We start from the raw sequence: 15,442 nt of genomic DNA, 5'->3' as shown, positions 1-15,442 counted from the left end.
TCTTCCTAGTCTGAGCCAGCATTGATGAAATCAATGGGAGCCTGGAGTCTATTCACACAGAGTACAGACTCTATACAGCTGATCAGAGCTCTGAGTTGACTCTGAGTTGAAGTAGATATGAGGCAAAATCTAACCAATTATGGCAGGATGTGGTGGTGCATGCCTTTAAACCTAGTACTCAGGAGGCAGAGACAGGAGGATTTCCGAGTCCCAGGCCAGGGCTACATACTGAAACCATGTCTCAAAAAATGTATCTATTTGTTTGTGTGTGTGTGTGTGTGTGTTGAGGGGGTCAATGGCAGGATTTAAAAATAGATATCTAAATTACAGCAATCACCAATAAACAACAACAACAACAACAACAACAGCAACAGTTTCTTTTGGTTGCACAAACATTGCAGCCACCGTAGTAGAAGATTAAGAGTTGAGCTGCCTATTTTGAGAGCCTCTCGGAACCAGCAGCTGACCCAGGTACTCTGCTATGGAGGACGCCCCATGTCTACTTACGAGGATCTTGGTGGTGTAGGCGCTGTTGATGGCAATGGCATTGACCAGCAGCTCCAACGTCTTGGCATTGATGGAGCTGGGATCAGGGATCTCCTTGTAGTGGACATCACCGACATAGGCCTGCACCACGGTCATGCGGTTGGTGGTCAGCGTGCCTGTCTTGTCCGAGCAGATGGCTGTGGCATTGCCCATGGTCTCACAGGCGTCCAGGTGACGGACCAGGTTGTTGTCCTTCATCATTTTCTAGAGAGTGGATAAGTGAGAGGGAAGCCGGGGGGTGGGGGAGAGAGAGAGAGAGAGAGAGGTAATTCCTGCCTTAGCCTCCTCTTAACCTGCATGGGCAAATGAACTCTGGGTTTATTTAGCCTCACATGTGGGTCTCTTTTTTATTAATCACTTGGACCATTTAAAATGTGATAGCTGAATCTATTAATTTTCACCACACAAGCTGCTCGTTTTCTATTTTGGGAACAGGGTCTCATGCTGTACAGGTTGACCTGGACAGCCAAGGATGACCTTGAACTCACAATCCTCCTGTCTCTATCTCTTAAGCGCTGAGATTACAGGTGTGTTCAGCCACATCTGGCTTCCTCTGTATTCACAAAAACAAATCATTTTTAAAGACTTATCTAGTTTATGTGTATGAAGATTTTGCCTGCACCACGTATGTGACTGATGTCCACAGAGGTCAGAAGAGGGCATCAGAACTCCTGGGACTGGAGTTACAGACAATTGTAAACTACCACGGGGAGCTGAAGCTGAACACCCTGGGAGCGCAGCAAGTGCTCTTAACCTCTGAGCCATCTCTCCAGCCTCCTCACCTACATTCTCTATGGAAGGAATAGCAGAACGGATTTAAAAGGATAAGGCTGGGCTACCCTAATTATTCCGAGCTCACTGTAAGTGGCCACTCCTCATTTGGTTCTGAATTTCTCAAATGCTTTCTTGCTGCCTGCTGAGAAACCCAATTTCACCCTAAGTAGATACATTTAGGACAAATATAGGCTTACAGATACAGGAAAATATCTGTAAAAATATGAAAACAATAATGGCATTGTTGCTAGGTGATAGAGTTGAACATCTTACTGACTTATTCCGGTTATAAATCACCTTTTCTGGAATAAACACTTACTATAGAGTGCATAATAAAACCATGTTTGGGTGTGAGTTTGAGTGTGTCACCTGTGTATGTGTGAGATGGTCAAAGGAGCCTCCTCTATGGTTCTCTGCTTTATACACTTGAGACAGAGTCTCCCTGAACCTTAGAGCTCTCTGCTTTTTTGGCCAGAAAACTCCAGTCACCTTCTAGTCTGCCTGCTATAAGCATGGGGTGGGGTAGTGGGTACAGGCATACAGGGCCATACATGGCCACACACAGCTATTTACAAGGGCACTGAGAGTCTGAATTTGGGTCCTCAGGCTTACACAACAAACACTCTTACCCACAGAACCAACTCTGTAACCCCCAATTAATCACACGTGCACACGCACACACACGCACAGAAAAGGGAAAATTAAGGCTAGTGAGATGGCCCAGCAGATTGTCACCTGTGGAAGGAAAGAACTGACTAAGTTATCCTCTGACTCCCAAAGTGCACCGTGACATGTGTGCACACACACATGCATACACTGCATGTAATACAAAAGAAAATGCACATCTCATTTATCAACATCCTTTTCTTTTTAAATTTGTAGTACTATCCTACTGGACCGATTAACATTCATTTCCTTCAGTGCACCTTTCTTTCTGACCAGTTCTATAATCCTAACGTCTCTTAGATTCTCCCACAAGAAATGAAAGTGACATCATTCTAAGGCAGGTCCTGCTGATGTGCTGATCCCATGTCACAGGAGAGTTTGTCCCCAGAGACAAAATCAAGTGTGCCTATGGATTTGGTTTCCTTGTCCCCCAGAGTAATCCTCTGTTTCAAGGTTAAAAGAGTACAATTGGACCATTTAAACAGACGCCTATGTTACTATAACTGAAATGTAGGATAAAAGCTACTGTGTTTCCTTTCTTGTATCTTCCCATAGTAGCTCCTGTAAGTGTACAGTGAGTGTCTGATCAATGGCAATCTGAGTTTGCAACAAGCTTCCCAGTCTATTTTCTGGTATTGCTCTATAAGGATCCCATGAGACCTGGGAGGAGCCTGGAACTTCACTTTGCAATTGACAAATTCCAGGGAAAGTGAACTGAGCAAGATCACATGTGTGGTGAGAGTGAAGACTGGAGTTTGAGCCCAGCTTTGCCTAACCTACCAGCTCTACCTAACCTAGTAGCTCCACCTCACCTACCAGCCCCTCCCCCTAACCTACCAGCCCCTCCCCCTAACCTACCAGCCCCTCCCCCCAACCTAACCCCTCCCTCCTCCTAACCTCCCACCAGCCCCTCCCCCTACTAGCCCCTCCCCCAACCTACCAGCCCCTCCCCCTAACCTACCAGCCCCTCCCCCTAACCTACCAGCTCCTCACCCCAACCTACTAGCCCCTCCCCCTAACCTCCCTCAACCTACCAGCCCCTCCCCCAACCTACCAGCCCCTCCCCCTACCCTACCAGCCCCTCCCCCTAACCTACCAGCTCCTCACCCCAACCTACTTCACAAGTATTGGGATCACAGTTTGTGTATTTCCATACCTAGTTTATGTGGTGTTGAGGAGCAAATCCAGAGGCTCCTGCATGCTAGGGAATCGCTCCTACCACTGAGCTATATCCCCAGTCACATTTTTTATTGGATAATTTTATTTACATTTCAAATGTTATCTCCTTTCCCCTACCCAACCAGCCACCCCTTCCTGCCTCCCTGCCCTGACATTCCCCTACATTTGGTGTGTGTGTGTGGGTCCAGCCTTGGCAGGAACAAGGGCTTCTCTTCCTTTTGGTGCCCAAAAAGGCCATCCTCTGCTACATATGCAGCTGGAGCCATGGGTCTACCCATGTGTATTCTTTGGGTGATGGTTTAGTCCCTGGGAACTCTGGTTGGTTGGTATTGTTGTTCTTATGTTGCAAACCCCCTCAGCTCCTTCAATCCTTTCTCTAACTCCCCCAATGGGGACCACATTCTCAGTTCAATGGTTGGCTGCTAGCGTTCGCCTCTGTATTTGTCATGCTTTGGCAGAGTCTCTCGGCAGATAGCGATATAAGGCTCCTGTCAGCATGCACTTCTTGGCATCAGTAATAGTGTCCCCCAGTCACACTTTATACTCCACTCCTATGTATGGTTATAGCTGCCCATACTGGTGGCAGTGGAGGCTAGAGATTAACATCGGTGCCTTTTCTGCCTTGTTTTTGAGACAGGGTCTCTCACTGAACCTAGAGCTTGCCATGCCAGCTAGATTGGCTGGCCAGCTTTCAGGATCTGCCTGTGTGGGTCCTCCTCTAAACTGGGGTCACAGCACTGTTGGTGACAGGTACATGTTTCCAGGCCTGACCTTTATGTGGGTGCTAGGATCTGACCTTGGGTTTTCACACTTACACAGCAAGCATGGAGACAGTTCTCCGGCCTTCTTTATGAAAAGTCAGTTATGGGACATTTAAAATGACACGTCTGGACTGCGTGGTATTCCTGCTGAGAGGAACTGATGCATCTATGCGCCACTACTGTGTTCATGTGGTTTTGCCAGTCATGTGACCCGAGGTGACCAATGGTGCCAGAGATAAAAACTTCAGAAGATTCTCAGGCTTAAAACTGTCGGCTCGTGATGTCCCCAAACCGGCTTTGCCAAGCTTCACAGAGACCCTGAGCTTGGTGGTTCGTCAATGGAGACCTCCTCATGGTCATGTAGGAGCTATCCTCACCAGGCAGGCCCTGGGTCCTCAAGGAGCACTGCGTTCTGACCTGTCTGGGCTTTGGTTTGTGGGAGGGGGTTCCTTTGAGCGCTGTGAGAGAAGGAACTGATAAGCACTGTATCCCTTACACTGAACTGCCACTTGCTGGCCCTGGTGGGAGATCACTCTCTATATGAAATTACACCACGGGGCGCCGTCCAAATTCTGGCTCGGAAACTGACACTCGTCTTGCCCCCTGGCTGAGTTGCCAAAAGCCTTCTCAGTGATATCTTGGTGTTGGGACCCTGGGAAAGAGGATGGGAAACACCAAGGGAAAAGGAAGAACGTGAGAAGGTAGGACAATCTGGTAGTGGTACCCTGGGCTGGGTTTGTAGCACATGTGTTCTCTGATGGCCACTGCTTCAGCAGGTACATGGTGCTTAGGGATGGTCTTAGATTTCCACTCGGACAGCAAGCATCCAGGTGGTTTATCATCTAACGGCTCACAAATCCTCCTGTGTTTTCAGCAACCCCTGCCTGAAGGGTAGCAGCTTCCTGTGTGGTTTTGCTCATGCATTCTGCACCTTAGGCCACGACCTGCTGGGTTTGGTTGGGATGGGGTTGTGTTCTGGCTTGCACAGTGATGTCTCCATTTGACAGTTGCAGTACTGTGGCCTCGGGCTTGCCAGTTAAGTGATCTGTCACCGAGTCGTACTCCAGTGCCATTTTATTTTGTAAGTCTGAGTTGTCAATACGGATCTAGGAGACAGTTTATGATAGGTATAGATTTCTGGCTTCTTTTTGAGAAAAATGCTGAAGGTCTGGCCAGCCCAGGTTGCAGCCCCATAAAGCCAGGCTTTGCTGGGTCTGAATAATGAGATCTCCTATGTGGCCAGGGCCTAGCTCTTGGTTTGCATTACGCTTCTGAAGGTGTCTGAATTTGGGGGACTTGCCCACATCCTCTCTCCAAATCCAAGCTGTAGTCACACACTTGGTAGCCCATCTACAAGTACTAGCACCACGCCCTCCCTAGTTCCCTGTTGGCCCCAGCTGGGACCGCCTCAGGCACCTAACTCTGCTCTTCCCCTCTCTTACCTTCACGGAATAGGCCAGTGAGATGGTGACAGCCAGAGGGAGGCCCTCGGGCACAGCGACCACCAGCACCGTCACACCAATGATGAAGAACTTGACGAAGTACTGCACGTAGACCGGTGTGCACTCCGTCAGCCACGGCTTCTTGTTGACCACGAAGGTGTCCACGGTGAAGTAGAGCACCAGGATGATCACCGTGATGGCCGACATCACCAGGCCTGTGACAGGGGGACACCTGCTCAGAGGGCTTCCAGAGGGAGTGTGAGATGTTCACTAAACCGCTTCTGGAGGCCTCTTGGGTAGACCTCGGCTAATCTGCTAGCTACTCTTCCTTGCTTTGTGGCCAGGAACCTTGCTTTGATTCGCAGGGAGCCTTAGTTGCCTCTTCTGGATGAGGAGGCATAGGGAGAAGTGTTCCTTCCTGGGGTTCTGAAACGTTCACGTGGAAATACGGTGTCTGTCCCCATGACACTCAGCCACACTAAAAACATGTGGCTAGGGAACACGCGAGTACATCAAGAGCCACCTTTACACAGCTGTCACAGAATAAAGAGGTAAGGCAGAATGTTTTACTCATTCCCCGAACAAGCACCTTTGAGAGCCTGCGACATGGCAGGTGCATGGTACATCCTCATTTAGGACACAGGGATCTGCAGTAACAAAGACAGACACCCTACCCAGGAAGCGTGTGTGCCACCACTACAGACACAGACTGATGCCGTGAGGAAGAGTGACAGGAAGACGTGGCTGCTAAGGGTGGCTGCTGTAGCTAGCATGGCCAGGGGGTCATCTTAGAGGAGGTGATATTAGAAAAGGCTTCAGGCATGTATGTTGTTCTCGGGGAGAGTGTCCCAGATGGAGGGAACAGATATTTTTGGATGAGGGAACGGGGACTCAGACAGGGGGAATGACGTGCTAAGGCCATGCTGCAGCTCAAGACATACACTTGTTCTTGGGGTCCCTCCTGCCAGATCTGAGCTGCAGACTCAGCTTGGAGTTGCCCATCCATAAATCAGCCCCAGAGGGAGGCAGTGGAAGGCCGAGAGCTCAGGATGCCTGTGAACTTTATCTCTGGCAGGGTGGAGAGGGGACTGAGGTCCTCAGAGGCCAAGAGGCTGTCATCACTTAGTTTCCTGGTCCCTCAGTACCGCATGCTACTGTGGAGTCACTTGCCTGTGCCAGCAACAGCAGGGAGGGGGAAATCCCTGGGCCCCTATCTCCCCACCCTGGCTCCAGCTGCGAGCATCAGAGCCTGGCTCTATCCCGCCTGACAGCCGCAGGGGCGGGAAGCCAAGCTCCCGGCAGCCCAGAGAGCTGTCACCAGGTTTAAATATAGACCACTGAGCCTATAATTTGCAGCTGTCCCCTGCTGCGCTGTCTTTAATTAGAAATGGAGACAGTCACAGAGGCCTCGGTAGCCAGGTGGGAGGTCTTGCCTTTCATATATCCTCGGTGCAAGGGGAGGTCAAGGCTGTGCTGCAGAACTGGGGCTCACCTTACAGCTGGGCTTGGCTCCCTGGGCCCGGAGACTGCCACAGCTATCACCTGCAGTTAATGTCTCAGTTGGGAAGCCTGGGCTGCTCGCTGGAGCTCAGATAAGTCCTTCTGCATGGGCGTCTGGCTCTGCCCCAACCCCTTCACCCTTCCTTCTGCACCATAGCTAGCGTGGGCATTATCAAGCCCAAATCCATTCTGGCTTTCTCTCGCTGTTACCCCTTCCACATTTCTCCGCTGTCCTCAGGATAAAGTCTTGGCCGTCTGGAACTATAGGCCGTACAGGATATGTCTCCCACTATATGAGCCACAGGCTAAGTCCCCTGTCTAAACGGTCATCTTTAATTCTCAAAGCAACCTGCCATAATGTGACAAAAAATATCCCCATTTACAGAGACAGGGACTTGGAACTGGGGAAAGCCGCCAGCTCAAATCCTCAGAGCTGGGACTGTGGCAGTCTATTTGCAGAGCCAAGCTTCTTATATCCAGAGCAGGGCAGGCCACCAGGACTGCTGGAATCAAGGTTCTTCTTTTACATGTGAGAAGACACAAGGCAGAACGGGGCAGGGGTCAGAAGGGAGGTCCTTGCTGTGAACTCACCCGCCTTGCCTATCTGCACAGCCAGCTTGGTGAGCTTGCCCTGAAGCACCGACTTCTCTTTCTTGTGCATGTTGGCTTTCTTCTTGTCATCTGCATCACCGCCCTCCGCGCTCTTCAGAGGCTGCATTTCCATAGCAGCTGCCCCATCCTGCTGCTTGGCTGTAGGGGCAGAGCATGCATGTGCACACAGACACACACATGCAGGTTAGCCTAGAGGCCGGGATGCTTAGCACCCACCCTGCCTGCCCAGTAGAAATGCCGATGCCCCATCTGGGACCTGCATGGCCGGCAAAGAAGCCTCGGGTTGGACCCGCCCCTTCCAGCTGCAGTGTCTGGGTCCCAGTAGTCCCTGGGACCTGGGATGAGAGATATGTTTGGGATTTTATAGGAAAGGGCTCTACCCTAGATTCCCAGCAGGACAGGGCTGAACCACGACCCCACCCAAAATGGGCCTTGGCCCTCTCACAATCAGATTGAAAGAGAAGGGCTCCCCTGGGCATTCTTGAGGCCGACTTGTTGGGTTGTTAGGGAGTTAATCATAGAAAGGACACAAAGCAAGGCTTAAAAAGAAAGTAAGGTGTCCCAGGCACAAGTGCTAAGCGCCCATCTCTGGTCAAGGGATCCTTGTCATTGTGACATGGACAGAAGGACCCATGGTTCTTTTGACCAGAGGCCAGCCAACCCTCTACCTGTAAAAGACTCTAAGAGCCAACTTCCAGACCCCAGCTGATAGGTGGGCTTGGGAGATGCTGACCCTGGTACATCCTCTACCTCACTATGACACCTCTTTGTCTTACCCAGTATTATGAGAATCACGGCTGCACCCCAAAAGATGCCAGAGCTCCCCACAGGTGTGGGTGCATCTGCCTCTGGCCCCCGGTACATCCCTATCTCTGTGTGACTCTAGCCCCACGGCTGCAGTTACCTTTGCTCTGGCTGCTGTCGGCACTGCCATCCTGCATTTTACCTACACAACAGAGAATTTCAACAAACAACAGGCAGCACAGGTCATCACGAGGACGCAACAGACCACAGACACTCATGTCACAGACAGGAAGGGCTAAGGTGCTCAGGGATGCTGAGGAGATCTGGAATGAAGGCCAGCCTGGCCATCATGTTAGCCACGGGGGCTGTGGGGGTGGAAGGCTCTTGATTCTCTCTGGGGCTGGTTGTGGGGGTGTTTCTGTTGGAACAGCCTTGGCCTGCAGTGTTTTATAGATGAAAAGAATGAGCTAGAAGGGAAAAGGAACCATAGTCTGCACACAGGAAGCAGAGGGAGGCTCCCAGGGCCCCAAACTGAGCCTGGCATGATGCTTATGACTGAAAGGAGGGAAAGAGAAGTGTTCAAGTCTTTCCTTCCTCCCTCTCTCCCTTCTTTTCTCCCTCCCATCCCTGTGCAGTAATCGGGATTTGAACCTACGGCTTTGTATACACTAGGGAGACAACTCTACCACTATGCTATAACCCTGGCCCTTTTATGTTTTTTTTTGAGACAAGGTCTCCTGGTTCACCTTTTAGCTACATCACTTTTATTTTCAGAGAGAGAGAGAGAGAGAGAGAGAGAGAGAGAGAGAGAGAATGGAGAGGAATGGAGGTCAACATGTCCCTTTGTCCCCTGTTTTGGACTGGGTAGATTATCTTCTGAAGCACAGGATGCCAGACACCAAGGATACCCCCGTCTAAAATCCCATAGAGAGTACAGGGCATGGGGTGAGCAAGGGGTCCCCAGAATGGTCACTGAAGGTCTGTGGGGATGTCCTGGTCCTGGGAGGAGGCCACTAGTCCCTGGAAAAGAGGTCTTCAGCAGTGGCTCCAGCTTCACAGACTGGCTAGCATTAGCCAGTGGCTATACTGGATGCTACAGGTCATGCCAGGGTCTGATGCCGCCTGCTATGGGGGAAGGGCTGGGTGTGGGGCCTTTTTTTCTGCCATCACTGCTGCCTGGGAACCCCTGTCCCAGCCTGGGCCAGTGTGGTCATGCATGGAGGCTGCTTCTTCTTGCTTGAGATACCTGCTTTCGGCTGTGCCTTCCTGTCCACTAGGCCTGTGCTATCCACTGAAATTTTCTATAGCTTTGGTCCCTCAGGAGGGGTGGGAGAAGGCTGTCTACCCATGGTATCTACTGCCAAGGCCATCAGGCTCTAGGTTCACATGGTCTTCATGCCTTCATCTAATGCAGCAGTTCTTAACTTTTCTAACACTGTAACCCTTGGTCTCTTCACTACTTCACAACTGTAATGTTGCTACGGTTACAAATCATGATATAAGTATGGGTTCACACAATTGGCAGGTCAAGAAACACTGCTATAGTGTTTATCACTGTCTTTTCTGACAAGGATGTTCCTGGCAGGCTCCCAGAAACCAGGGCTCTGAGAGGGAGGTGACTGTCAAGGCAGGTTGCTTTGGAGTGTTTCAATGCTGCTGTTTCCTCTGCCAATACTCCTCTGAGCCCAGGGCAGGGGGCTCGTAGAGGCACTGTGAGGGGTTCCTGAGAATCTCATCTCAACACCAATCAGCTCCATAGCTTTGCCTCTCCTAGTCCGTTCCCACCTCGATGAAGTGAGGTGATTATCTAGAATCGGGGAGCATCTGGGGTTTTACATTCAAAACAGCCACTTCCAGAGTCCAGCCTTCAGCTGACTGCAGACATTTCTGCAAGTGCCATGTCTTGTCAGGCCCTGCGAGGTCAGGTGAGAGGAACTGTCAACCTTTTAATCTTATTGATGAGAAAGCCGAGGCCGATGGAAGTCCAGAGGCATCTTGTCTTCACCTCCAAAATAGCCCTGGAGCTTTGAGATCAGCTTGCTACCATCACTGTGGTTGCTTGGTGGGTGACTCAGACAGACCCCAGCTCACTAATTGCTCTCCATAACTCATCAGAGGGTCTCAAACCCACCTGGAGTTTCAGGATAAAAACCCTTCTTGTCCTATTGTAAAATGCTTTCTTTTGGATTAAAAACAGCGTGAAGAAAAGTTTTTTCTTTAAAGAGAAAAGAATAACCAGCAACAATTATATTTTGTTTCTTATAATAATTTCACTAACTGGGGTAAGGGGTGCCAGAGGATAGGGCTCCCAGAAGCACCTCTGGATGCCAGAAGGGCTTGTTTTACCTTCTATTACCAGATGTCCTAACTGCTGCATGTGGCCATTAATCTCAGCGATTCTCTCTTTTATTGCCATAGCGATTACATGTCCAGACAAATAATCACCGATGCACACTCTGGAGGGAGGGAGCGCTTTGCTGCAGATGGCCTGCTTTGTCAGAAGCAAGGGACTTATTAAACTGGTGCCCACCTGGCCCTGCATTGCACTGTGGCAGCCGGCCCTCACTAGGGACCTGGAAGATGGGCCTGAGGATGAGAGAGAGGAACAGGGATGGGGTGAATGAGGTCTCCCAGTCTCTGCTCTCTATATATTCTAGACGGGCTCATCTTGACCCTGGAAGATCCCTGGACAGAATACAGTAAACAGGCTTTGGTGGGGACAGGTTACAGGCTAGGAGACCTTGGAAACATCACTTCTCTCCTCTGCTCTGTGAAATGAGCCCATGCTGAGGAAACCACGTGCTGGGCCCTCAGTTTCGATTGACAGTGTGATGTGCATGAGTGTAGAAGAAAATAATGAAATAAAAACAGCGATTGTGATGCCTCCACCTTTCGGATGCGGAACTGGGAGGGTCACAGTTAGGGAGCCACTGCCTTTATTTCTGTGGCTGTTGTGGTTTTTTTTCCTATTATCAGAGAAAGTTTGACTCGGAGAAAGGAGGTGAGATTATGGTGGGTTCTCTCATTGCCCCAGGCTCAGTCACCAGCTCTCCGTGCTTCCTTCTGAAGTCTGAACAGTTCTACAATTCAAATTCTCATTTGTTGGCCTGGATTGGGGTCTGGTGGCCTGCTTGCCTGCTTTTCTTCCTTCTGTCTTTCCTGTCCTTCCTTCCTTCCTTCCTTCCTTCCTTCCTTCCTTCCTTCCTTCCTTCCTTCCTTCCTTCCTTCTTTCCTTCTTTCTCAGGGTCCTCTGATCAATCTTTATATAGAGAATACTATGTCAATGCTAAGCAAATGCCTGACCATTGAGCTAGGTCCCCAGCCATTGAAATCTTTCACACAGGACCCTCCTTACTCTGTAGCCCAGGCTGAACTCAAATTTAAGATCTTCCCGTCTGCTAGGAAGCCTGCCTCCTAAGTGTTAGAATGATAGATCCACATCACCACACCCAGCCCTCAAATGTCTTTGATTAGAGGATCATTTTCCTGGTGTGTGTGTGGGGAATCTCTTCATTTCCTTGGAAAACCTGTAAGACACATTTCCTTGTGGAATCCTGGATCCAATGGAGGAAGACACAGCCCAGAGCCAAGCATGTCTGTGTTCTGGGTTTACAGGCCCATTCTGCTACTTTACTTCTTTTTATTTTATTTTTATATGTGTGAGGGTTTTGTCGGTATGTATGCTGTGTACCACAAGTGTGCTGGGTGCCTGCAGAGGTCAGAGGAGGGTGCTGGATCCTCCCTGCTTGTATGTGAGGAGCTACAGGCAGTTTTGAGCAGCCTGTGGTGAGACTCTAGAGCTTTTATGTTGCTGTTTTGTTTGGGGATGGGGATCTGTGTAGCCCTGGCTGTCCTGGAACTCACTATGTAGATCAGGCTGGCCTTGGGCTCACAGAGACCCACCCGCTTCTGCCTCCTGAGTGCTGGGATTAAAGGAACGTGCCACCACGCTGGGATTAGACTAGTGTCCTCATTTCCTTGAGTCTCAGTCTCTCATCCTTCATATCCAAAGCCTGGTCATAGGGCTGTCAGGAGGATGAAGGAGATAGAGAACAGGAAACAATAGCGGCAGAAACCAAAGCTCCTCATCCTCTCTGGGTCCCTTTTCTACTGGAACTGGCTGTTTTAGACGATGCCTGTATACTCCTCTCCTGGGGAAAGTGGGTTCTTGGTTCCTTCTAACTCAGCTGTGGGTTTGCCCATGCTGGATATTCCTGTCACCTCTCAGCCACCCTCCCTGTTGCTTGACACCACCCACAACCCCAGCTGCTTTCCTTCCTCCTCCCGGGCTTGAAATAGACCCGCACTAGAATTAGCAACTGCTTGCAGAAGTGCCTTGTGCAACCCCTGACATCTTCTGGGTGGGTCTGTTGGTTGCTTTGAAGGCAGGTAGGTTGCCTAGAGGTGTAGGGTGTAGGGTAGGAGGATGGGGTGGGTCAAGGTATTCACATTCTGCAGGAGGGGTGGGAAGTGAACTACAGAATGAATAAGAACCATGTCCAGCGCTTAGCAATGGACACTCTGGCCCTTGCTTTGACTTCTCTGGTAGTATTTTCACAGCCAAACCCTAATGTCTCGAGCATCAAGGTGTGGCTCTAAGTGGTTAACACAGAACCTAATGGGGACACAGGTGGTGTCTGATGATGGTAGACAGTGGAGATCCCTAGAGCAAGCGGTTATAATCCTCCATGGCTGTGTATGTGCAGAGAATAATGAAGACCCAGGGACATGAGCAGCCACCCCAGGGAGGTAAGAATACAGAGACCCTTAGATGCTCCAGCCCAGGCACCAGGGAGACACACTAGTCCACACTAGAAGGACAGACTAGGCCCAAGTCCCACAATCCTCAATACCTGCTGGCTTGGCGAGAGAGAAGAGAAAGAGACTGAGGAAGAAATGTCTGTCTGTGGCTCAGCCATGCTAGGTGGGGTTAAAGGGCTGAATTCCAGCCTGAGTCTCCGCCTTTGGGGAGTTTCAGAGGAGGCTTGGAGATTTTGCTAGGGACCCAGATGCTGACTTCTGGTTAGTTCCTGACCTGAGGTAATGTTCTAAAACCAGAGCTAGAACCATGCTCAAGGGTAAGCCACACTGGGTGGCATACTGCTTCTCGTGGGTCCAGAAGCCAAGGTCATGTGGAGTTGACTTCCTGGGTCATGGTCCTGCTTTTAAGTATCTGTCTCACATGGGAGGGAGAGTGCTCTGGGGAGGCCATGCATGTCGGAGGTCTGTGGGACCCAGGATAGGGAAAGCCTCAAGTAGGGGGTAGAGAAGAAGACACCCAGCAACCCAGCCCGAGAGCTCGCCGTGGAGACGTACCATTGACTAGGCTGGCATTTGCGCTACCTGCAGCGTTTGCAGGTGCCGCGCCGTCGGCCGCTGTGGGGGTGGGAGGGATGGAAAATGCAATGTCACAATGGAGAAGGCGACCACAGAGACATGAACCTACTGGGGATAATCACATGTCTTATTCTTAAAAAAAAAAAAAAAATCTCTGCTGGAAAGTGAGGAACTCAAATTGGGGATGGGGGTGAAATGTTCCTATGGATGTCACAGGGGAGGGTGGGGACTGAGACTCAGGCATGGAGTGTGGTCAGATGCTCAGGCGGGATGGCTCTTTATTAGTTATTTATTTTTGAGACAAGGATTCACTGTGTAGCTCTCTGGCTGGCCTGGAGCTGGCTCTGTAGACCAGGCTGGCCTTGAACTCACAGAGATCCACCTGTCTCTGCCTCCCAAGTGCTGGGATTAAAGGATACCACACAACCAGCTGGGATGGCACTTCTATGGTGACATCTGGACTGCACTGGCTTGGCTGGTCAGGTGGGAACCCCATGGAATAAGAAAGTCTCCTGATTCAAAATGCTCAGTGAGTGGTATATGGCCTGAACAGTTAGTCTTAAGGGGCCTTCTTAGTGACCACCATTGTTATGCCCCTGAAGAACTGCTGTTAATGGTGATAATTTAGGATCAGGCTACTGCCCATCACTTCCTTCTCCTTCCCTGACCAGCTCATTGAAGATCACTGTAGTAATCCCCATGTGAGATGTCTCACCCAAAGGTGGCTTCTAGATGTTTCCTTTTAGATCAGGGAGATCTTAACTTAAACATTACAAATGGTATAGTACTACCAAGTTCACCTCTATGGAGCTCTTTCTTGGGCTGGGGATATGGTTATATGTGAAGCAAGAGGAAGGGATGCTAGTGAGCGAGGTGGACACACTGTGTGCTTGGACTCACACAGGAGCCGAGACTGCTCAGTAGGTACGTTATTTGGTTGTGGGGCAGGTGTGCTATGATGACAAGAAAGTCACTGTGTGCTAGTGTGTGGCGCTTCCGTGGAGGAGCCATTTGGCCTGGGACATAAGGGCAAGGGGGAAGAGTGAATTTTTTCTTGCACTGCTGGGTTGGAATACAGGAGAACACAGATATCCTGTGGATATGTAGGGGATAATCTCGAGTAGGCATGGGGTCTACTCAAACTATGTACTGCTGATCTAGGGGCCCACAACTGCAGCTATTCCTAAAAGCCCATCTTCCCTGAGGGTTGTCTTACTGTACCTGGTAGCTGAAGGCCATCCCCCTTCTTCACACCTGTGTGATGATTTTTGAGACATGTTAATGAAGGAGAAGCACATACAACCTCGTGTGCATACCACACCAGACCAACACACGCACACACACACACACACACACCTGCACACACCCGCATGCACTCACATGCTCGCATCCATATGTACACTATGCATGCACACATGCACATATACACGCGCACACACATACACACACATACCATGCATGCACACATGCATGTGTACACACACATGCATGAACACACACAATACACGCACACATGCACACACACGCACACACATGTGCACACACACCCCTGCACATGAGACCATCCTGCACGCTGAGCTGTGTCTCAGGTTGACATGATGGGATGGGAAGTCCACAGGGTTCAATTCTGGCTCCTCTGCCACAAGTCCTTCATATTTCACCTTGACTCCCTACACAAAACTGACTCTTGTACCTCAGTATTCTGGTTCATTTCAGCAAGGGACCCTGAATGGTACCCAAGGGGCCACTGATGCCTGTCTTCCTCATGACATTGTCAAATATAGGATTCATCTGCAAGAGCTTCTGGGTATCTCCCCAGCCAGGCCCCAGAGATGTTGGAACATGGTTTTCAAACTACTGCATTCCACCAACTTCTTAGCT

The 15,442-nt window shown here is 50.1% G+C and overlaps 1 protein-coding gene across 9 annotated transcripts in view; it reads right to left on the bottom strand.

Moving 5' to 3' along the window:
* Positions 1-15,442, bottom strand: part of Atp2b2 (ATPase plasma membrane Ca2+ transporting 2) — a 310,592-nt gene that overhangs the window by 46,365 nt on the left and 248,785 nt on the right. For 5 of the 9 annotated variants that reach the window (XM_032905907.1, XM_032905902.1, XM_032905903.1 and 2 more), the window contains 6 exons: positions 14,783-14,815; positions 13,541-13,600; positions 8,385-8,426; positions 7,460-7,618; positions 5,369-5,583; positions 508-750 (listed from right to left, as the gene is read on the bottom strand). In XM_032905907.1, coding sequence (XP_032761798.1) covers positions 508-750; positions 5,369-5,583; positions 7,460-7,618; positions 8,385-8,426; positions 13,541-13,600; positions 14,783-14,815 — 752 coding nt within the window. The remainder of the gene's footprint in view (positions 1-507; positions 751-5,368; positions 5,584-7,459; positions 7,619-8,384; positions 8,427-13,540; positions 13,601-14,782; positions 14,816-15,442) is intronic. The other 4 variants (XM_032905905.1, XM_032905900.1, XM_032905906.1 and 1 more) reach the window with 2 other exon arrangements.

This window comes from Rattus rattus, chromosome 6, assembly GCF_011064425.1.
Source record: "Rattus rattus isolate New Zealand chromosome 6, Rrattus_CSIRO_v1, whole genome shotgun sequence".
NCBI lineage: Eukaryota > Metazoa > Chordata > Mammalia > Rodentia > Muridae > Rattus > Rattus rattus.
Note: the sequence above shows the minus strand (reverse complement) of the source record. Positions and strands in the feature narration are given on the sequence as shown.